The sequence below is a fragment of the Thamnophis elegans genome, chromosome 9, assembly GCF_009769535.1.
Source record: "Thamnophis elegans isolate rThaEle1 chromosome 9, rThaEle1.pri, whole genome shotgun sequence".
NCBI lineage: Eukaryota > Metazoa > Chordata > Lepidosauria > Squamata > Colubridae > Thamnophis > Thamnophis elegans.
Window position 1 is genome coordinate 58,400,368 of NC_045549.1, and position 22,928 is coordinate 58,423,295.

Below are 22,928 nucleotides of genomic sequence, written 5' to 3' on the forward strand. Positions count from 1 at the left end.
AGTAGTAAAATAAAAAATAAACCATACAGTGTAGAAATCCTATGTGATCAAAATCACTATTTAATAAACTAGCTTGAGAATCTTTTGCTATTTTCCATAGATATGGCTTTGCTTTTCCTTGAAATTATTTACACATGTAAAATGCTTGATTTTCATGTAAGAACTCCTTTCTAAGGAATGTGTTCCATATATATAATAACTATTGGTTCTCCTTAAGATGTTACAGAAATGAATGAAGAACACACAGATGTAACAAATGGATGTAATAAAGTTAGATCTCGTACTCAGAATGAAGCTGCCTTATTGGCTCTTATGGAGAAGACAGGGTATAATATGGTTCAAGAAAATGGACAACGAAAATTTGGTGGCCCTCCACCAGGTATTTGATTATTGCTTGATTTGAAAATATTAATTTTGGAAAAATAAATAATTGAAAAATGATTAATGCACACAAAAATAGACCCTGTAATTATTGCCTAAGTAGTATAGCTTTGATTAGGGTATGTGCAAAATGGGAGAATACCCAACCCATAATAACCATTGTATTTCAAATATTCTGCTGAATCATTTTAGGTTAGCTATGGTTGCTAGAACCAAAATCCAGGTGGGACTGGACTAGTCCCACATAGTTCCCAGTGTGGCATACTCCATCAAATCATCTTATGTTCCTGGCACTATTTCTTCCTTCCCACCTCTCACCTGCCAACTTAACCCAGTAGTGACCCACTGGCTTTCCTCCTATTGCTTCTTAAGTGTTTTGCCCAAGTGTTCTCTTCCATTGTTCCCTTACCTTCCTACATGCTGATATCCTTAGCTTTTTTTCTTCTGTCCCACCATCACTTCTGTCCAGAACAAAATAGACCCATTTCATTCCACATGAACCCCTCAACCAGGCATGTTTAGTTCATAATGGATTACTCTGTAACCACTATCTGCACAGAACATTTTTTAACAGTGTTTTGCACATCTGTGCTGAATAACCATGGAGTACACATTGCATTTCTTTACAATATGACAATTCCTTGTTAAGTTAAAATATTTTACTTAATTTTAGGTATTCCAGTTGAACCAAGTATGATAAGGTTATATTCCTCACTATTCATATTTAGGACTAAATTTAAATCGAAGCAGTAGATCTTTGTTTAAATAAAAATCACTGAAGTAAATTTTGACCAGATAATACAAGTCATATTTAATGGAGAACTGTTGGAGAATCAGTATTTGTAGAGTGCACTAGCATTTTAGTTTGTATAATCTGTTGGATATTAACATGAAAATCTCCCAAATTGTTTTAAGGTAAGTGATAGTAAAATAATATGATAAATAATTGGCCAGGGTCTTTTTCTTAGTATCAATTAATAAAAATATGTTGAATGTGTTTTTTAAGGTTGGGAAGGTCCGCCACCACCCCGAGGCTGTGAAGTTTTTGTGGGGAAAATTCCTCGTGATATATATGAGGATGAATTAGTTCCTATTTTTGAAAGAGCTGGGAAGATTTATGAATTTAGATTGATGATGGAATTTAGTGGTGAGAATCGTGGATATGCTTTTGTAATGTATACAACAAAAGAAGAAGCTCAGTTTGCCATTAAGACCCTTAATAATTATGAGATTCGTCCTGGAAAATTTATTGGAGTTTGTATAAGTTTGGATAACTGCAGACTATTCATTGGAGCCATTCCAAAGGAAAAGAAGAAAGAAGAAATCTTGGATGAAATGAGAAAAGTCACTGAAGGTGTTGTAGATGTTCTTGTGTATCCAAGTGCAACGGACAAGACAAAAAATCGTGGGTTTGCCTTTGTTGAATATGAATCCCACAGAGCTGCAGCTATGGCAAGGAGAAAATTAATTCCTGGTAAATATGTTCATTCTTCACATAGAAGGTTTAATCACATTCTTGTTGAGAAGATATATGTTTAAGTTACACTAAAAGCTACTCCGTATGCAAGAGTGCCAGATTCCTTTGCTTCCCTCATGTAGATGGCATAGATTTTGAGAAAAATAAACATGGCTGGAGTGTATTATGCTATCCCCTGATTGTAGGTTTCTTTTTTGCAGTCCTTCTTTTCTAGAACCTTTATTGTTAAAATTAGAAATATCTCCCATTTTCTACTAAATGTAGATATTTGCATATTGCTGTTTTAAAAGTGAATAGCCTTGATTTGAAGGTAAGGTAGGCAAATTTCATTTACGGTAAGCAGAGAGGACATCTCAGTATTTTTTGGAAAGATGATGGAAGTTATAGGCAACATCTGTGCATGAACACACTATCGCAATCCATGCTTATATCCTAGAGCTGTGATGGCGAATCTATGGCAAGCGTGCCACAGGTGGCACGCAGAGCCATTTCTGCGGGCACACCAGCCATCACTTTAGCCAGCTCCACCACACGTGTGCGCCTCCTGCTGGCCACCTGATCTTTGGATCTCTGCTACACATGCGGGGGGCACATGTGTGGAGGGGTCGCATTGTAATTTGGGAGCTTACGCATGCACATCATCCATTCTCCCCCACCCATTTTTGATTTCCAGGTTGGTGCAAGAGGCCTTCCAGGCCCAAAACGGGGCACAGGGGTACCGTGCAAAGTCCCCCTGTGCCCCGTTTTGGGCCTGGAAAGTCTCTTGCACCAACCTGGAAGCCAAAAATGGTTGGGGGGGTGGGGAGCACAGGAGGGTTGCGTGCACATGCACAAAAGTGCAGGATACGTGCATGCACAGTGGCCAGGGCCCATGCATGGGGTGCGCGAGAGGTTCGCTTGCCCATTGCATTATGGTTACAGGCACGGTTTCGGCACACGGCAAAAAGGTTCGCCACCACTGTCCTAGAGGGCTAACAGGGAAGCCTAGTTTAGAATTTGGCAAATTAGCCAAGATAGCTAGTGATATGCCTGGTATTCACTGTTAATTCAGTCATGGACTGTTCCTCTATTCTGAATTACTATAGTGAGATTATATGGACCTCAACTTTTATTATTCATGGTATAAACTTAATTTCAGGTTTAATTGCACGTACTTGAGTTACAGTAGAGATAATCAACTTTTTGCTGTTAAAAGACTGGATATTCAATGTTTTAGTAGACTTTTTAAACAGTTGTGCTCTGAGTATAGGAAAATGAATAGTTTTAGAAATAAGATGGCAAAAATCAATTATGACAAAAAAATTATGTCATAAAACTACTTACCTCAATCTCTGTTTGACTTGATATTTTACTAATTTTACTAATTAGTTTAGATTGCCTGAGTTTTGTAAGCAAATTTGCAGGTGTAGTTCATGCATGTTTTTGATGCTCTAAAACGGGTCCCCAACCCCCTGGTCCGTGGACTGGCACTAGTATGGCGTGCCAGAAACCAGTCTGCACAAACAAGCAAAACCCCATCTGTGGAATGCAGGCAGCATACAAAACCACCCCTTCTGTCTGTGGAAAAACGTCCACAAAACGTGGTGCCCTAAAGGTTGGGCCCTGGCTGCTGGATTAAAAGGCAGACAGACAGGGTGTACTCTATTTTTAGAGTGCCAGCTCTTAAGGTAAGAGAGAAAATACCGATGTGGCATATGACCAGTGGGCATAGGAAGAATACCCGCTCAAGACAAGGAACAGTGCAACACAAAGCTCTGACTAATTTGCTGGTAAAAGCAACAAATCTTATACAATTGCTTGTAGTATTATTATTGGACAACTGCTACAGCAAGGAAAGGACAGCAGGGGTAGTCTGACCTTGTTCAAGAGCCCTAACACATTAATGCTCTATATTACTGGGAATCTAAATGACCAGCAAGTCGGGAGAATTTGTCTTTTGTCATGTGCTGTGTTGCACCTCACCTCTGATGCTAAGTAGTCCTATTCCAGCCGCCTTCTGTTCACTAATCAGGCATGTTGTAAGGCAGGGGCTCTTAAAGCTGATATAGCAACTATTTTACTTAAGTACCAGCTTCAGGAAATGAAGTGGCAGAATCACCAGATTTTCTCAGGGATTAGAATGTCCATATTTGCATTCTATATTAGAGTTGTGTCAATATGGTTTAAATCTACAAGAACAACTGATCAGGAATCCAGATAAATAAAATAGCATCAGGAGAGCTAATGGCAAACTCCCAACCTCCAAAGTTACCTCATCCTCCCTTGTATTATTTCTAGCTTTTTTTCCACCTCCTTTCACTCACTTTTACCTTCATCTCTTTTTCTTTAAAATGATTCCCCATCACTTAGAGTACCCCTAAGTTAATGTCCTAAAATTCATCACCATACGATTTATGTTAGAAAACTTTATTTCCTTTCTTTAAATATTTTTTATGAATGTGTGTATGTGTGTATATCTATATCTATATCTATCTATCTATCTAACTATCTATCTATCTATCTATCTATATATATATATAGAAATTTTATAGACAATCTCAATCTTACACGGGAAAAGACCCGAATACAACAAGACCAGCATACCTACACCCATGAAAATCTACAAATATATATATATATATATATATATACAAAATCTACAAATATATATATATATATGTATACATACATACATACATACATACACACACACATGTGTATAGTTTTATGTAATTTTAGTCTGTTGGGTATCTTTCTTCAAAACTTAAGGGGAACAAAATTACTTCTGTTTAAATTTTAAAAAACTGATGACTTTTTTTTTGGTAGGAACTTTCCAATTATGGGGGCACACTATTCAAGTAGATTGGGCAGATCCAGAAAAAGAAGTAGATGAAGAAACAATGCAGAGAGTAAAAGTACTGTATGTTAGAAACTTGATGATGTCAACTACAGAAGAAACAATTAAGGCTGAGTTTAACAAATTCAAACCTGGAGCTATTGAACGGGTAAAGAAACTGCGAGATTACGCTTTTGTTCATTTTTTCAACCGAGATGATGCAGTTGCTTCTATGTCAATTATGAATGGAAAATGTATTGATGGTGCTAGCATTGAGGTAACACTAGCCAAGCCAGTAAACAAAGAAAGCACTTGGAGACAACATCTTAATGGCCAAATTAGCCCCAGTTCTGAAAATCTTTTAGTCTTTACAAACAAAGAAGACGGTCATCACAAATCACTAACAAAACCAGCAAATCTTCCAATACGCCTTAATGGGCAGAATAGTCCAAGTCCTCCTGAAATTGAAAGATGTACTTACCCATTTTTTCCAGGAACAAAACTTACTCCAATTAGCATGTACTCTTTAAAATCGAGCCATTTTAGTTCTGCTGTGATGCAGTTAGATTATTATTGCAATAAAAATAACTGGGCACCTCCAGAATATTATTTATATTCAACTACAAGTCAAGATGGAAAAATTTTGCTGGTATATAAGATTGTTATTCCAGCGGTTGCAAATGGATCCCAGAGTTATTTTATGCCAGACAAACTCTGCACAACAGTAGAAGATGCAAAAGAGCTAGCAGCACATTTTGCACTCATGCACTTGGGTAAGTTTTTAAAACTTTGGTTTTAATTTTAATCAACTTAGTACTCAATAGTTGTTATTTTGGCATAACTTATCTAAAATGCCCATTCTACTTAGTAGGCAGCTTCTTCAGAAACTGTGGTATGTCAGGTTTTTCTCCCTTTAGGGATATATGTGTATATACAGTAAAAATACTGTCACCTCAGGATATACTAGTGAGTTTTTAATTTTCTTATTAAGAAGCAAGCCACATCTTGCTTATTACTTAAAAAAAAATCTTTGTAGCAAATGTAGAGAATTAATATTTTAAAAATTATTTTAGATATACAGTTTGCTTCTATCCATCGATGAATTCTTTGCCTTTATACCATTTAACATTGAGATATTCTTTCAAGTGTTATTGAAAAGGCAGTGGCAGTTAATTTGGATTTCTATTTTTTTTCTATTTAAAAATGCTATGATTAAAAATGGTTCAGTAGAAAAGGAAGCAATGTTTGGGAATTGATTTTCATATCTATTTAATTTCTTTTTCCTTATGGTTTTAAGAAAGTTAAATTTCATTTATGTTAATTACAGTATAAAGTTTGGATTTCCTTTTTTAATTACCTTTGAAATGAGTCTACAAGATAGTCACCTTTAAAAATCTTTAAAAATTTTTTAGTACTTAACAGATAATGGATGAAAACTCTAATTTTTGTAGTAATAGGTAAGAATCCCTGCAGGTTTTAATCCACTGGTCGTAGCTGACTAGGGAGTGGTACTCATCTCCATTTCGTTAATGTATTAATCCAGCGCTGTCTGAAGATATTTCCTCAGTCATGTGGCCAGCATGACATCATGCTGCAACGCAAAGTGTATGGCGAAACTTAAAATGCTGCTATCTTCCCACTGAAGTATCTATTTATCTACTTGCATTTACATGCTTTCAAAACTGCTAAACTGGCAGGAGCTGTGGCAAGTGAGATGGGAGCTCACTTCATCACACCCTCACACAGTAGTATGAATATAGATATTCTCTGGCATCTTTTAAGCCACTGAGTCACTGAACCTCTCAATTTTTGTAGTAGTTAATTATATTTTTATTTGAAAAGACACTTCCTTGATTTCTCAAACTGGATTTTCACATCACACTAAGCCTTAAAAAATTAAATTTGATGGTGAAAAAATACATTTAGGCAAGAAAAACAAAATCCACAGATACAGTATATGTGGTACCTTGCTTCATAGGGGTGACTGTGAGAGGGATCTTGGGAGTCATAGTGCACAATTACTTACATATGATCCAGCAGTGTGCTGCAGCTGCCAAAAAAGCCAACTCAGTTCTAGGCTGCAAAACCAGGGATAGAATCAAGACCTTGTGAAGTGTTAATACCACTTTATAATGCCTTGGTAAGGCCACACTTGGAATACTGCATTCAGTTTTGGTCACCACGATATAAAAAAGATGTGGAGACTCTAGAAAGAGTGTAGAGCAACAAAGATGATTAGGATTAGGACGTGAGGATAAAACATATAAAGAACTGTTGCTGGAACTGGATGTTTCTAGTTTTAAGAAAAGAAGGACTAGGGGTGTCATGATAGTAGTGTTCCGATATCTCAGGGGTTGCCACAAAGAAGAGGAAGTCAAACTAATCTCCACAGCACCTCTGGGTAGAACAAGAAGCAATGGGTAGAAACTAATCAGAGAAGCAACTTAGAACTAAGGAGAAATTTCCTGACAGAACAATTAAGCAGTGGAACAATTTGCCTCCAGAAGTTGTAAATGCTCCAACACTGGAAGTTTTTAAGAAGAGATTAGATAACCATTTGTCTGAAGTGGTGCAGGGTTTCCTGCCTAAGCAGGTGGTTGGACTAGAAGACCTGCAAGGTCCCTTCCAACTCTTGTTATTCTATTCCAAAACATTTGAATTTACTGCAGTATGTGATTCATTACAAATTGAAGGTTTGGTTTTTCGTGTACTTTACTATCATCAGTTAGATTAGTGTGATAATGTGAATATAATTTATGTGAAACAAAAAAGTGTGATTTATTCATCCTTTCCATTTTGCTCATTCTGCTCATAAAATGTCAACTGAAAGCAAGTGGTTAAATATAACAGTTCTCCGTAGGGGATGGGGAAGCCTCCAGGAGTGGGACATTCTCACAGCCAATCTGCCCTTAGAGTTAATTTTGAAGCCACACCTCTCTGCTTCTTTTGCATGACTCCATTTTCAACTCAATCTAACCCTGAAAGACACCTTCTTTAGTTGGCTCTGGAATTGTATTTGAAAATTTCTTTCCTGGATACTTTCCTTCCCTCACCCATCTCCTGGCCTCTGTCTATTTAAGTGGAGGGAGTCTCCACTTTGATCTGCAGGGTCAAAGGCACCAGTAGGTGCTTGAATTCATGTACAGCTTGATTGGAGTTGCTGGACTCAGTACCCGGGTTTTGAGGCCACCAGGATGCCAAGGTTCATTCCACGGTGAGGCTTGAGTTCCCGTGTGACGGGGGACAGCCTCAGGAGGCAAGCGGAGAGCCACTGAACAGTTGAGAGGCTGTTTCAGCATCGGGAGGATCGCACAGAGCGATTGGAACGCAGCAAATCGCCGGATGGCTGGAGCTGCAGCCACGCAGCAGCAAGAGGCTTCAGGAAGCCTCAAGAACGCATTGGTGGCCATTTGGGGGGCAGGACTGCTCCCAGGGAGAGGCAACAGTCGTAGAGGCAGCCCGGCACCATTTTGGGCGCCGCATGAGTACCGTGGTGAGGGGGTGGTGCAGACAAAATGGTGGATGCTGCGGAGGAGGCTCCTTCCACTTTGGGTGGCAGAAATAGGCCTACGGCCTCTGCTAGGGCTAAGAAGGCAATTTTGAAGAGCTCCTCCAGGAGGAGTAGCAGCAAGCCCTCAGGGAAGGCAGGGGAGAGGGCTAGGCAGTTCCGGATGGCCATTAGTCCCTCTCCACCGAGATCTAGATCCCCACTTGAGATTTCCCCTGTGGCTGGTCCCTCTTGGATGTCCCCTGGGCACATTGCGGGGGGAGGAGGATGAACCTTTGTCCCCACCTCTTTCCCTTGGGGATCCAGGGCAAGGGAATGAAGATCCCTTTGCTTGTGGAGTTCAGGCCAGGCCTAGGCTGGTCCCACAGGCCCCTATTCCAGAGGCAGCCAGTTCTTTTCCACCTTGGCCTGAGCTACCAGAGTGTTATAGGTAGCTCATTACACAGGCTATTTCCCAGGGCATAGCTATGGGGCTGCACAGAAGCCATAAGCCTTTGCTGCTCATTCTCAGCATGGGACCCCACAAAGTAGTATAGACCAACCCCGTTCTCAAGGTACCGGTCAGGATAGGCCGGCCTCCCCCTCCTTGGCCAGTGAACGTTCAATGGAGGGTGAGGGGGCCCAGATTGGTTTGGAATTGTCTGACAATAAGGAGGATGAGGACCCAGATCCACCTGCAACTGCAGGCCTCTTCCCCTCAGGTGTTCAGATCCCTCTTGTGTAAGGCTAGGGCCACTGCTGATTTGGAGGAGGGATATCCTGCCCCCCAAGAAGGAAAAAGGGGGGACCTTTCTCTAAGCCTCAGACCCCTAAGGAGGAGATTCCTGCTACTCAACTTTTTCTAAACATGCTAAAAATCAAATGGGAAAAGCCAGGGTCATTTCCTACTTCTGGGAGGTTTTATAATTAAGAATCAGGGTTTTCCCAGGCATTGCAAATGCCTACTGTTGACCGGCCGGTGGCTGCTCTGGCATCTTCCTCTTCCCTGGTCTGGGAATATCGCCGATAACCTCAAAGCAGAGGATAAAAAGGCAGAACTCACCTCGAGGAAAACCTTTCAGGCTGTATCCTGGGCCGTTAAGGCGGCGGCTTCGGCTTCATTTTTCAATTGAACCACTTTGCTGTGGCTACGCCAGATGCAAGAACATCTTCCCCTAGATGACCAGAGTTTGCAGCAAGATTTAAACAAAATCATGGCTACTACCCAGTTTTCATCTGATGCCACCCTGCATGCAGTAAAATATTCATCCAGAGCCTTGGCGATGTCCATAACCTCCAGGAGGCTCCTATGGCTTCGCGGCTGGCAAGTGGACACCAAACACAAATGGCACCTCACAGCAGTACCTTATGCAGGGACCCAGTTGTTCAGGGCACCACTGTAATCCATTCTTGTCAAAGATAACAAGAAGGAGGTCTTGCCCACGTCAGCCAAGAGGTCAGAGCAGAGGCCTGCTCCTTATTACCACAGACCTTCCTTTCGCCAGCAGAACCAGGAAGTCCAGGTACTTTCCTCCCTGTAATGACAGGCAGCAGGACAGGCAGTCTGATAGGACCTTTAATAGAGATAGATCCCGCTATCAACCCCAGAACAAGAGGCCCTTTCGAAGGAGCGGAGACCGCTCCTTCCGCAGAGGGAAGTAATTTAGAATCACTTCCCCTGATTGGTGGCCCCCTCACCCTATTCACAGATTGGTGGCATTCCATCACCACTGAAAGGTGGGTTCTAGATACTGTTAAATTCAGCCTACATCTGGAATTCCTTTCCTTCCCCCTGAACAAGTTTAGGGTTTTCTCTACTTCGAGGAATCCCATTAAACAAAATCTCATGAGGGTGGCCATTCAACACCTGCTCAAGATTCAGGCTGTACAGCTGGTCCCTACGGACCAGGAGGGCCAGGGGTTTTATTCTAACTTGTTCGTGATTCCCAAAAGTTTGGGGGTGGGGGGTGGAGGGTGATTTTAGATCTCAAAATATTAATCACCACATTGTCTACAGGAGGTTTAAGATGGCATTGTTACACTCTTATCTTGACTGGGATTAGACCTGTGGACTTTATGGTTTCTGTGGACCTGACTGAGGCCTACCTCCATGTCCTGATATTCCCGCAGCATAGGAGGTTTCTGAGGTTTTCCTATGCGGGTATCCACTACCAATAGAGGGTGCCTAACCCTAACCCTCGCCTCAGCCCCTTGGACCTTTATCAAGGTACTGGCCACGTTGGCCGCCGATCTTCGTTCAGTTCTGGTTAGACTTCAATGTTATTTAGATGACATTTTAGTTCAAGCATCATCCCTTCAGCAGGCTCAGTCTGGCCTTGACCATTCAGACCTTATAGCAACATGGGTTCTCAGTTAACTTTGCCAAGAGCAACCTGGTTCCATCCATTAGACTGCAACATCTCGGGGAGATTATAGATGCCACTCAGGGTGAGGTTTACCTTTCCCCAGAGCGTAAGGAAAGCATTACCCAGTTAGTTAGACAGGTTCGTAGGGAGTGGTCTGTTCCTGTCGTCGTTCTCTCCAAGCTGCTGGGAAAATGATTTCCTGCATCACCATAGTGCCATGGGCCCCTCTCCATGCTAGGACACTGCAGTGGCTGCACCTGCCACACAAATGCAAGGGCACAAGCAACGCATCCTTCAAGGTCAAGGTTTCGGCCCAGGTTCGCTTGTCCCTGTGGTGGTGGCTCTCCCCGGCCCTTTGGAAGGGATCAGTCTTCAAGGATCCGGCGCATCTCACATTAACAACAGATGAAAGCCTCTTCAGCTGGGAAGCGATGCTGAGCTCGCAGTTGGCCCAAGGTCAATGGTCCCCGGCAGACTTAAGACACAATATTAACTGGTTGGAGCTGTGAGCGGTCCACCTAGCGCTCAAACACTTTGCTCCCCAAGTGGCTGGCTGGCATGTGTTGATTCTGACGGACACTGTTGCAGCGAAGTCCCACATCAACAAGCAAGGGGGCACCCACTTGATGGCACCATGGCAGGAGGCGTTCAGTCTAGGGACATGGGCGGAACCTCATCTCTTGTCGCTGACGGCGGAATATATCTTCGGAGTGGACAATGATCAAGCAGACTGGCTCAGCAGGGCCACCGTTGACCACAGAGTGCCAGCTTCAGACCCAGCTCTTCTGCCGGATGTCAGAGGTTCAGCCAGCTGCAGATGGATCTCTTTGTGTCACCGAACAACGCCCAGCTTCCGAGATTCATCTCCCAGCTTGAGGGGCAGAGAACATAGATGCACTATGTTGCCGGTGGCTGGAGGGTCTCCTATATGCTCCCCCCCTTCCCTTCATTCCCGGGGTTCTGAGATGTGTGGTCACAGAGGGTGTGGAGGTGATTATAGTGGCACCCTTTGGGCCTCGCAGGCCGTGGTTTGCAGACTTCCTAGACCTAGAACCCCATTGGAGGATTCTGGAGGAGGAGGTCGTCTTGCACTAGGGGGTCCTGTGCTACCCGGAACCACAGTGGCTCCAATTGACTGCCTAGCGCTTGAGCAGGAACATATAAGGGTGGCCAACTTTTCTGACAGGGTGATAGGAACTATCGTAGCCTCATGCAGACAGTTGACCACACGCGTATACAATGCCACATGGGCCTTGTTTGTAACCAGGTGCCGTTGGGAACATGTGACTCCCACCGAGGCCTCAATTCCTCAGGTTTTAGAGTTCCTGCAGGATGAGTTGGAAAAAGGCCTTTCTCACAACACCATCCGTAGACAGGTGGCGGAACTATCTACAGTGCTTGTGGGGGAGAGGTCCGGATCACTTGCCCAACACCCGGTAATCAAGCGGTTCCTTAAAGGGGCTGCTAACCTCCGGCTACTGGTTGTCCACAGATTCCCCGCTGGTGCTCCAGATGCTAACAGAGGGTCCTTTCTAACCGCTGAAAATGGTCAGTACTCAGTATCTCACCCTCAAGATGGTATTCCTGGTGGCAGTCAGAAATTAAGCATATCTCTGAATTAAGTGTCTTATCGTCTAGGGAGGATCTCTGCGTGCTCCATGCAGACCACATGGTGCTTAAATTGGACCCCTCCTTCCTACCTAAAGTTAACACACCCTTTCACAGGGCTCAGGAGGTTGTGCTGCCGGATTTCTGCCTCGCCCCTTCCAGGCCTAGGGAGCGGGCATGGCATCAGCTAGACATCTGACGAGCGCTGCACATTTACCTTCAGCAGACCGCTTCATTCCGACGCATGGAGGCACTGTTTGTGTCCTTTCGGCCTTCCTCTTTAGGGTCCAGGGTTACCCCTTCCACCATCAGGTGCTGGATTTAGGGCAGTGATCTCCACTGCATATCAGGCAAGGGGCATGCATGTGCCAGCTGGCATCACTGCTCACTTGACGAGGAGTGTGGTGACCTCAGCGGCTTAGTCTGTGCAGGCTCCGTTTGAGGACATCTGTCGAGCGGCTGCCTGGGTGTCGCCCATGCTATTCATCAAGTCTTGATACCTATGCTTCGGCTTAAGCTTCATTTGGTCGCAGGGTTTTGCAGAGGGTTTTGGAAGCCTGGCGTTCTCATGCTTCTTAATTTCCCTCCCTTGCGGGGTAGCTTTGACATCTCCCACTCCTGGAGGCTTCCCCATCCCCTACGGAGAATGATAGTTGGACGTACCCGAACTGTATTCTCCTAGGATGGGGAAGCCTCCAGGTTCCCGCCCTGTGGGTAATTTTGAAGGGTAGCACGTAGATCTGAAGAGGTGGGTGCTTTTCCCTTCTGCCTTGTTTCCAGGTTTTTCATGGATCCGTGATCTTCGTTGAAAGCGGAGTCAGTCATGCAAAGGAAGCAGCTTCAAAATTAATTCAGTCTAAGGGCAGATTGGCTGTGAGAATATCCCACTCCTGGAGGCTTCCCCATCCTACGAGAATACAGTTCAGGTAAGTCCAACTATCATTTTACAATTATAAATATATTTAGTTGCAGTTATATCACATTAAGCCATAAATCATAATTATGCGTATAATGGCATGTTCTCAAATTCAGCCATGCCTGGAGCTCTGAAACATTGTGGGGGCTTAGCACACTAAAATACCATATTTTTTGGAGTATAAGACGCACCGGAGTGTAAGACACACCAGGATTTTGAAGAGGTAAATTTTAAAAAAAAGTTTTTGCCCTCCTTGGCTCCCAGGAGCACTCTGCAGGCATCCCAAACCATCTGCACACCCCGTTTTTTTGTTAAAAATGGGGCATGCAGAGAGTTTGGGAGGCCGCAGAGTGCTCCTGGAGAGGGCAAAAATGCAACGCGTGGGGCTTGATCTTCTTAAAGAGTAAGGCTTTTATCTCAAATCCACTTTTCTCTACCCCTCCCACAGCAGGGCAGGACTAAACAGCTTTCTCCGCGCTTTATTGTTTTTCCCCTTCCCTTGGACTGGTGGTGACAATGAACCGCTTGGCCCAAGGAGCGGCAGTCGGCTCACTTCTCTTCAGCTAGGCGGGAAAGACATGGGGTTGCTGATTGGCTGCTGCTGTGCTTGGCTAGGAATGGCACTTGGATGAGGAGGGGTGGGGATCCCTTCCATTTGGATTAATGGTTCCTCATGGCAGTGCCTCAGTGGCAAAAGGGAAGCATAAAGGAAATGAGGCTGCCTTGTCACACACAAACACACTCCAAATCCACCCGGATCTGTCAGCAAAGAGATATGGTAGCTGGGCTCAATAGCAGCAATAGCAATAAGCACTGCATGACAGATCCGGAGAGATTGGGGGGCAGGGGGGCAGGGGTGGAGCAAGGTTTAGGTTTATTGGACTTATATGCTGCACTTCTTCCAAGGGACTCAGAGCGGCGTACAACATAAAAACACATATTACAAAAGTTAAAAGAAAGATTAAATAGAATATCCAAAAAAATCAATAGACATTTACAATAGCAGTAGACTTATATACCGCTTCATAGGCCTTTCAGGCCTCTCTAAGCGGTTTACAGAGAGTCAGCATATTGCCCCCAACAATCTGGGTCCTCATTTTACCCACCTCGGAAGGATGGAAGGCTGAGTCAACCCTGAGCCGGTGAGATTTGAACCGCTGACCTGCTGATCTGCAGTGCTGCATTTAACCACTGCGCCACCTTGGCTCATGAGATTTAGAAATTAAATTAAAATTAACAATTAAAATTAATAATTTATTTTATTCAGGCCAGGCCAGCTTGCTGGAAAAGCCAACTTTTTAGGGCACGCCGGAGGTCGAGAATTATGTGACGCTCCGGGGGCAGCTCATTCCAAAGGGAAGGCGCTCCCATAGAGAAGGTTCTTCCCCTGGGGGTCACCAGCCAACACTGCCTGGCCGATGGCACCCTGAGGAGGCCAAGTCTGTGGGATCATACTGGACGGTGTGAGACTACTGGTGGCAGTAGGTGGTCTCACAAGTACCCTGGGCCTAAGCCATGGGGCGCTTTAAAGATCATAATTAACACCTTGAATCGCTCTCAGAAAACAACCAGCAACAAGTGCAGGCCGCTTAAAAGGGGTGTAACATGGGAGCACCTAGGTACCCCCATGACAACTTGCACGGCCGTATTCTGGGCCAGCTGAAGCCTCCGGGTGCTCTTCAAGGGCAGCCCCATGTAGAGAGCGTTACAGTAGTCCAGGCAAGAAAGGACGAGGGCGTGAGTGACTGCACAAGGCATCCCGATCCAGGAAGGGGCGCAACTGGTGTACCAGGCGAACCTGATAAAAGGTCACGGCGGTCAGGTATTCTTCCAAACTAAGCTGCATATCCAGGAGGACTCCAGATTGCGGGCCCTCTCTGAGGGGGCTAAAATTTCTCCCCCTATCATCAAAGATGGTACAAGATGCACAAATTGGTATGATGGGAACCACAGCCACTCAGTCTTGGGGGAATTGAGCTTGAGCCTGTTCGTCCCCATCCAGATCTGTACAGTCTCCAGGCATTGGAACATCACGTCGAGGGCATCGTTTGGGTGGTTTGGGGTAGAGGTGAAAAGTTGGGTATCATCAGCATATTGATGATACCGTACCTCAAAACCACAGATGATCTCGCACAGCGGTTTCATGTATATGTTGAACAGGAGGGGTGAGAGATCCAACTCCTAGGGCACCTCACAATTGAGGCGCCTCGTGGTCGATCTCTGCCCTCCAGTCAACATGAACTGCTATCGATCCGACAGGTAGGAGGAGAACCACCGCAAAATGGTGCCCCCCCCCACTCCCACCCCCGAGTCATCACAGTAGGATACCATGGTCGATGGTATCAAGCCACCGAGAGGTCTAATAGGACCAGGACAGAGGAACAACCCCTATCCTGGGCCTGCCACAGATCAACCAACGCGTCCAATGCCGTCTCCGTGCTGTACCCAGGCCTGAAATGGATTCAGATAGGCAGCTTCATCCAGGTACTGGGGAAGCTGACGTGCTACCACGCTCTCAACAACCTTGGGGACAGGACGATAGTTGGCTAAAGAGGCTGGGTCCAGGGAAGGCTTCTTAAGGAGGGGCCACCACCTCCTTCAAGGCAGTGGGAAAGAACCCTCTCTCAATGAAGCGTTGGTAATCGCCTGGAGCCAGCCTCATATCACCTCCCGGGAAGCCGAAACTAACCAAGCACACAAGTGGCAGTACTGCCCTCGGGACTCACAGGGTAAAACTCATCCCAGATAGTTTCCACAAGTTTCATTCCCGTCGACTTGTCCGAATCCACCCAGTCAGAGTCCAAGCCTGTCTGAATCTGAGTGATTTTATCCTGCAGATACTGAACAAATTCCTCAGCCCTACCCTGCAAGGGAAGAGAACCGATCTCCTCTGCACAAAGACTTTTCTCAGGATCCTAGATCTCTACTTTCTCTCCAGAAAAAACTATTGGCATTGTTGGGATTTTGGCTAGTGAAAGAAGCACGGGATAGAAAGGAAACTTCAGAATGCGGCAGCTTTGTGTGTGTGTGTGTGTGTGTGTGTGTGTGTGTGTGAAGGAAGGGAAGCCTCCACACTTCAAGCTTGATTCAAAGGCTTTGGCTCCTGAGAAAAGCCTTCATGGAGATTTTCTTTTCACTTTCTTCACCACTATCCCCCCCAATCCACCCGGATCTGTCATGCAGCAAAGAGATACAGTAGCTGGACGCAATAGCAATAAGCACATTCGGAGAGAGTGGGAGAGTGGAGGAATGGAAGGGAAAAAGAACTATCTCTCTACAAAGGCTTTTATCAGAACACTAGATTGGGAAGTTAAAAACTTGGAATGGAATACAATCAAGCTTGATTCAAAGGCTTTGGCTCCTGAAATCGCTGCGCTGCCACCCGAAAATGCTATTACCGCAATCTCTGCCACCAGGAACCGCCCGAGAAGGGGCAGGTAAAGCAGGCGCTGCAGAGATCACAGTACCAGCAGTTTGGATGGCAACACAGCAATTTCAGGAGCCAAAGCCTTTGAATCAAACTTGATTGTACCCCATTCAAGGTTTTTAACTTCCCAATCTAGCTTTCTGAGAAATCTAACATCTCTGAGGCACCTTTCGTTTGCAGGAGGAGGACTTAAAGCAGCGCCTCCTTAAACCAAAACTTCTGATTAACTGGGAAAGAAAGGTGTGCTTTTCAGGCGGCAGTTTTCAAGCTCAGCTTTCTTTCCCAGTTACTCAAAAGTCTCCACCCTTGCCCTCCTCCTCCTGCAAGTGAAAGGTTCCTCAGAGATTCGGCAGGCAGCTCAGGGGAGACAATGCCCACAATGACTTCACTCCCCAGTAATGTGAGGAGCCGCTGTCACCACCACCACCCCCTGAGCCCTCCGGGGAGCCGAGCCAAGCAAGAGCCACGAAAGCAAAACGTCTCTCCTTTCCAGCCATCACGATTTCTGCAGCACCCGCTTCACCTGCCCCTTTTCCTGACAACCCAGGCGGCTACATTCGGAGTATAAGACGCACCTAGATTTTCACCCTCTTTTTTTGGAGTAAAAAGGTGTGTCTTATACTCTGAAAAATACGGTAATTTGTGTCTTTTGAAATCATGCAAAGGCAGGCTATTTTCAACTTTTCTGGTCAAGCACATCTGGTAAATGGCAGATTTAGATACAGCTGGAAAGCGGATAACTTTTACTTCAGTGAAATTTAATGAAGGAAAAATTAAATATGGCAATTGGAAAAAGTCCATGGACTTGTAACTTAATTTAAATGTGGCTTTTTTTAATAAGCTATCTTTAGTGTTAATACTCTTTAAATATTTATTTATTCTGAAAAGCAAGTTACATTTGTTGCTTTTTTGCTTCTCTTTAAAAGTACTTTAATCATTTCCAACAGTCTCACATATTAATATGCTATTTTCCCATTGATCTTTTATATTCACAAAAATTATACATCAGACATGCTACTCCAGTAATATAAGATACTGAAATATAAGCTTATAGTAAATATAAACTATGCTTTTCTCAGGACATTGCATAGATTTTTATGGTAACTTCTTATTTGGCAGTTGTATCCTGATTCCAAATCTACCTTTGGAAAAAAGGAACTAACTCATAAACATTCCTCATGATGCTTACTAATAATTGTACAATAATTATCTCTGAAAAGACTGACTTTGAAATGTTGACTACTTAATTGTAAAAAAAAATATTTACATTATTTTTAATAAAATCTCTATACATAAAAATCTATCATAATTTACATTATGAGAAATTGATATTTGGTGAAAAAATATTTGGCCGTGTTTAAAAAATGTTATTCTGATTTTTAAAATTAACAGTAGAATATTAAAATGTTCAGTACTCTTGATGATTTTGTATTGAGCGAAATGAAAATATATCTGCAACATTTTACTGCAAGTCTTACTCTAAAGCCACATACGTTACTCTACAGTGTAGCATAATACAATAAGCCTAATAGATATTGGGTTTGTAACTTCTTCCATAGCAAGTTGATTAAAACATAATGTATTTGTCTGAAACATTAATGCCCTCTTAACAGTTTTAACTAAAGGATTATATATACATAAAAAGATGTGAATATGTAGTATGGAGTACTGCAGTTAAATCAATCCCAGAATTTCAAACACTTCAATGAAGATTAATATCACTCTTGAAGAGTGTTACATTCTGTCTCCACCACTTGCAGAAAGGGTACATAACCTCTCCAGTCAGGATCTGCATAGGAAAATTTGGACAAGTAAACAGGTAAGTAACTTAAGTGAAGCAAACCTGAGTAAAATTGGTGCTTAGTTGAAGTCTAGCAATTTTTTTGATACTGTATTTGGCATTGATAGAATAGTATAAACCAGTGTTTTTCAACCACTGTGCTGCGGCACACTAGTGTGCCGTGACATAGTGTAAGGTGTGCCGTGGGAGAATTACTTTATATATAGTCAATATAGGCACAGAGTTAAATTTTTTTAACATTTTCTAATGGTGGTGTGCCTCGTGATTTTTTTCATGAAAAAAGTGTGCCTTTGCACAAAAAAGATTGAAAAACACTGGTATAAACAATAATGGTTAACCTTTTCCAGACCGAGTGCCCAAAGCATGTGCCTGAACCCCCAATGCGCACAGCCCCCTGCACATGCCAAGTCCCCATGCATGCGGCCCCTCCCCGTCCATATATGCATATGGCCTCCACATACATGTCCCACGCATGGGTGGCAAAGATCCAAAGACCAGCTGGGGCAATGGCTCGCGTACCCACAAAGAGGGTGCTGCGTGTCAGCTCTGGCATGTATGCCATAGGTTCTCCATCGGGGTATAAAATATCCTTAGATAATATAGTTTATATTGCAAGCATTTCATATTCAAAATTAATGTTCAAATTTTTGAAGTCAACTATAGATAAGAAAATAAGGATGAATGCTAAATTATTAACAAAATAATGTGAATATGTTTCTAGAAATAAATCATATTTTAGGTTCTTTTATAAATATTAAATGCTACATAATATTGTGCTGTGGTTTATTAGATGCGAAATTTATGTTCAAGTAGGAATTGTTTTGGAAAATACAAGGTTCAAGAAATCAAATTAGAAATTAAAACATTTAATAACTATTTTAATCTAATGTAATTATATATAATCAGCTTTGTAACCTTAAAAGTAGCAAAAAAGCAGATAGAATATCTTAACGATGCTGAAGTTTATAAAATAGATGTTATGTTATTTACTTTCTCTTGATTAGATATTTACACAGCACTGTCCTTTCAATTTAATAACTGCAAAATTATTGCAATATGATATTTAAAGGAAGCCATGTATGTCGTATATTAGAATGTAACTATGTCAAATCAGTTTAAGTGTATTGTATTGCCTGATGTTAGAATGAAATAGGCTCAGTCTATTATTTTAATAGTGTTTTGTTTAGGCATTATATTGAAATTATGATTTCAACCTCACTGTTATCTTATGATGTACTATATCTTTTGTTAGGGGGGGAAAGCAACTTTCTATTGACGACCACAATTGGGCATACAATTTCCATTGCTAAGCAAAGCACTTATTAAATGAATTCGAACAGGCATTAAACAAATGATTGTAAGTGAGGAGTGTATATTATGCATATCAATGCCTATGCATTGAAAAAGATTTTAATAATTACATTTAAATGCCCTGCTTTGCATCTAAAAGATGTCACCGCTGTCTTTAAATATTGTCTACGTAACATGACTAAAAATGCTGCCACTTTATTTTTTCTGAACAGTTTATTGCTAACAAATATGAAATCTTAAAGGCAAAGATTAAAACCATCTTATATTTTGCAAGTTTATTTTAATTTTATTGTGGCAGGAAAATAATTTCCATTTGCTTGTGCAAAATAAAAGAAGTAAATAATATTTAAGTGAAAATGTTTAAATTTACCATGCCATAAATTTATCAATCATGTAGTTTTGATTCTATCAACTAGAAGTAAATCCTATTGTGTAAGTGAAATTTATGTCCAGGAAATGAATGTATGCCTCCAGTCCAAACACATTATACATGACCTAATTAAATATATAGATACAAATATATCAGCAACAGGGGCGCAGTGGTTCTGTGTTTAAAGGCTGAGCTTGACAGCCTGAGTTTGATACCTGAGCCCTGCACGATGGAGTGAATTCCCATTACTTGCCTCAGCTCCTGCCTACCTAGCAGTTCAAAAAAATGCACGTGTAAATAAATAGGTACGACTTCAGTGGGAAGATAATAGTGTTCTGTAAGCCTTGGTGTATAGTCATGCTGGCCACATGACCATGGAAATGTCTTCAGACAAGGCTGGCTTCCTCGGTTAAGAAACAAAGATGAGTACCGCTCCCTAGAGTCAGACACTACTGGATACTACCTTTACCTTTACCTCCATGCAAATTGTAAGATTTTAAATGATAAGCCCATTTGTATATAATCATTAATATCTATAGCTACTTGGAACATAACATTTTTCTTACATGTCATAAGATTTTTCAGTCAGTTTCTTTCTTGTCTTGGCTTTCAGTGCTTTTTTTCCTATTAAAATAGGAAAGTTAGTGTTTAACAGTCATATTAATTGAGTTATGTAAGAATAGTGTACACTCTGGGAAGTATTGGATAAGTTGTAGGAATTAATCAGGTTATAGGATGGTTCTTCAGATTCTACCTTTTTTTTCTCATTGAAATATTCAGAGTTATCTAGATTTCAGCCAGTAGCTTGATTATGTGAAGAATCACAAAGGTTCTATATTTAATTCACTATATTAACATATATTAAAATAGTCATATTTATTCTTTTGAGAGGGACATGCAAAACGTATGCACTTAATCTCAGTGAAACCTATATACACCTGCAGAAGTGTTTAATTTCTTCTGTTGAGGACTGGGTGCAGTGCAATTAACCTATTGAGATTTTTGATTTTGTACTTAATCCTGTAGTTTCTAGTAACGGGAAATGGTATTTGCATAGGAAGAAATGCTGTTTTTGTTCCCAGTCGCTGAATAGAAAAGGTAGCTTGTGTATAGTGCATTTGCAGAAGTCACTTGTAGCTATTAGAATTGTTGGATAGACCTTGAAATGACCTGCTTTCCTTTTATAGAAAATATTGTTTCACCTTTCAACTTGCAAAAAGTGCTTAATGTGAAATTTCATCAAAACAAGGCACTACAACAAGGCATAACTCTTAATATAAAATACTTTGAAAACCTGGGATCAAAATTGTATTTATGTAGTAGTAGCCCGCAGTATAATTCCTATGTTTTTGAGTGATAAGATTTAGAATAAGAAGTATATGGAGGGAATTATGCTGACATTATTTCTCCAGTTTTCTTTTCAAATTGATATTCATGCTGCATAAATTTCTTTTGCAGAATACAATTTTTGTCGAAATCCAGTAAATAACATTTCTCCTGTTAGTGCTACGCTTTCTTCTGGAACAACCAGCGTATTACCATATACATCAAGACCATATTCTTATCCAAGCTATCCCTTATCATCATCAATTCCACTTGCTAATAGCAACCATGTTGGACAGCGTTTGTACATCTCCAGTCAGGCCTCATTCTTTTGAGGAAAAAAAACCTGGATGAAAAAAATTACACTTTAAAAAACAACCCTATAATGTAGTTTTAGTTTTAATTGGGTTTATACAATTGCTTTTGCTTGGTTATTTCATATTACTTATAAATTATAGATAAGAAAACCCATTTAAATGTTTTTTTAAAATATTTTTTCTCATTAAATAGAAGCTTTAAAATATTTTAAATGCTTGCAATTGTTGTAATCTTGTTACCAGGAATCCATTCTTTGGAGATGAAAAGCAGTATTTGGTAAAAAACAAAGTATTATGTAAGAAGGAAATGATGCACAGTATTTTTTTTTTTAAAAAAAAAAAACAGAAACCTTAACTCCAAACCTTTAAACATTTGGGGTCCTTTAAAATTATATTGTATATTTTAGTTGCATGATATTTGTTTTATTAATCTACTGTTTACATTGTTAAATTTTATTTGTTAAAAATACTGTTCTATTTGCACGTTGTAATGTTTTTAAAGTTCATATCATGTGTTTAATTCCCTACTTAAATACAGTCACTTTGACATTAAAATCTTGCTGTATTAAAATAGTTTGGATTCCTTTTTAATATTTAAACTAAATATTGATAATTTTCAAAGTTCTTTTTTTTCTCCTGTAGCAATTAAGCATGAGTAAACAATAGGCAAATACAGAAAATAGTATGAAATTATCTCTAGTTTGCGAACGTAAAGCTATTTGAACCCTCACCACAGGATTAGGATTTTAGACGTTTTTGTAGAGACAAAGTTTTGTGTCTGTATTAGTTGATATGCTAGTTGGTCAAAAGTGGTTCTGCCTCTGACCTTTGAGTAGCAAAGCTCTTCTTTATAACAAAGATAGAACTGTAATAAAATTGTAGAATTATAATAAAATTCACTTTGCAAGCTACCGTATATAATGCTTCGTTTATACTGCAGAGGAAGTTGAATCCCTGTTCTAATGGACCTAATTAATACAGGAATCAGGCAAAAGAGATGAACAATATTCTTTCATAAGAGAACTCACCAAATCGATTTGAATTTGTTAAAATTTATTTCATTTGAATTTAAAATAACTGCTATATGCGAGCAGAAGACAGCAGAGGAAACATTTTTGTTGAAAAAGTTTCATATATTGTATTGTAACAAAAGAAACTTTGCATCTTTTAGAGGTCATATTACAACTTCTAATGTAGGTACCCATTGACTCCAAAGCAGGACCTAATGAGTGCCTCATTATTTTCATCTGATTACATTGGTATTCAACTTTTCTTTCATTTTATCTAAGAAAAAATTATTGTTCCATGACCTTTAAATAGTCTAAATAC

At 41.3% G+C, this 22,928-nt stretch overlaps 1 protein-coding gene across 1 annotated transcript; it reads left to right on the forward strand.

Annotated features, from left to right (window-relative positions):
• Positions 1-228: 228 nt before the first annotated feature.
• Positions 229-21,617, forward strand: RBM46 (RNA binding motif protein 46). Its single transcript, XM_032224661.1, has 4 exons — positions 229-379; positions 1,388-1,855; positions 4,664-5,446; positions 21,418-21,617. The coding sequence occupies exons 1-4, from the start codon at positions 229-231 to the stop codon at positions 21,615-21,617; spliced, it is 1,602 nt and encodes a 533-aa protein (XP_032080552.1).
• The last annotated feature ends 1,311 nt before the right edge of the window (positions 21,618-22,928 follow it).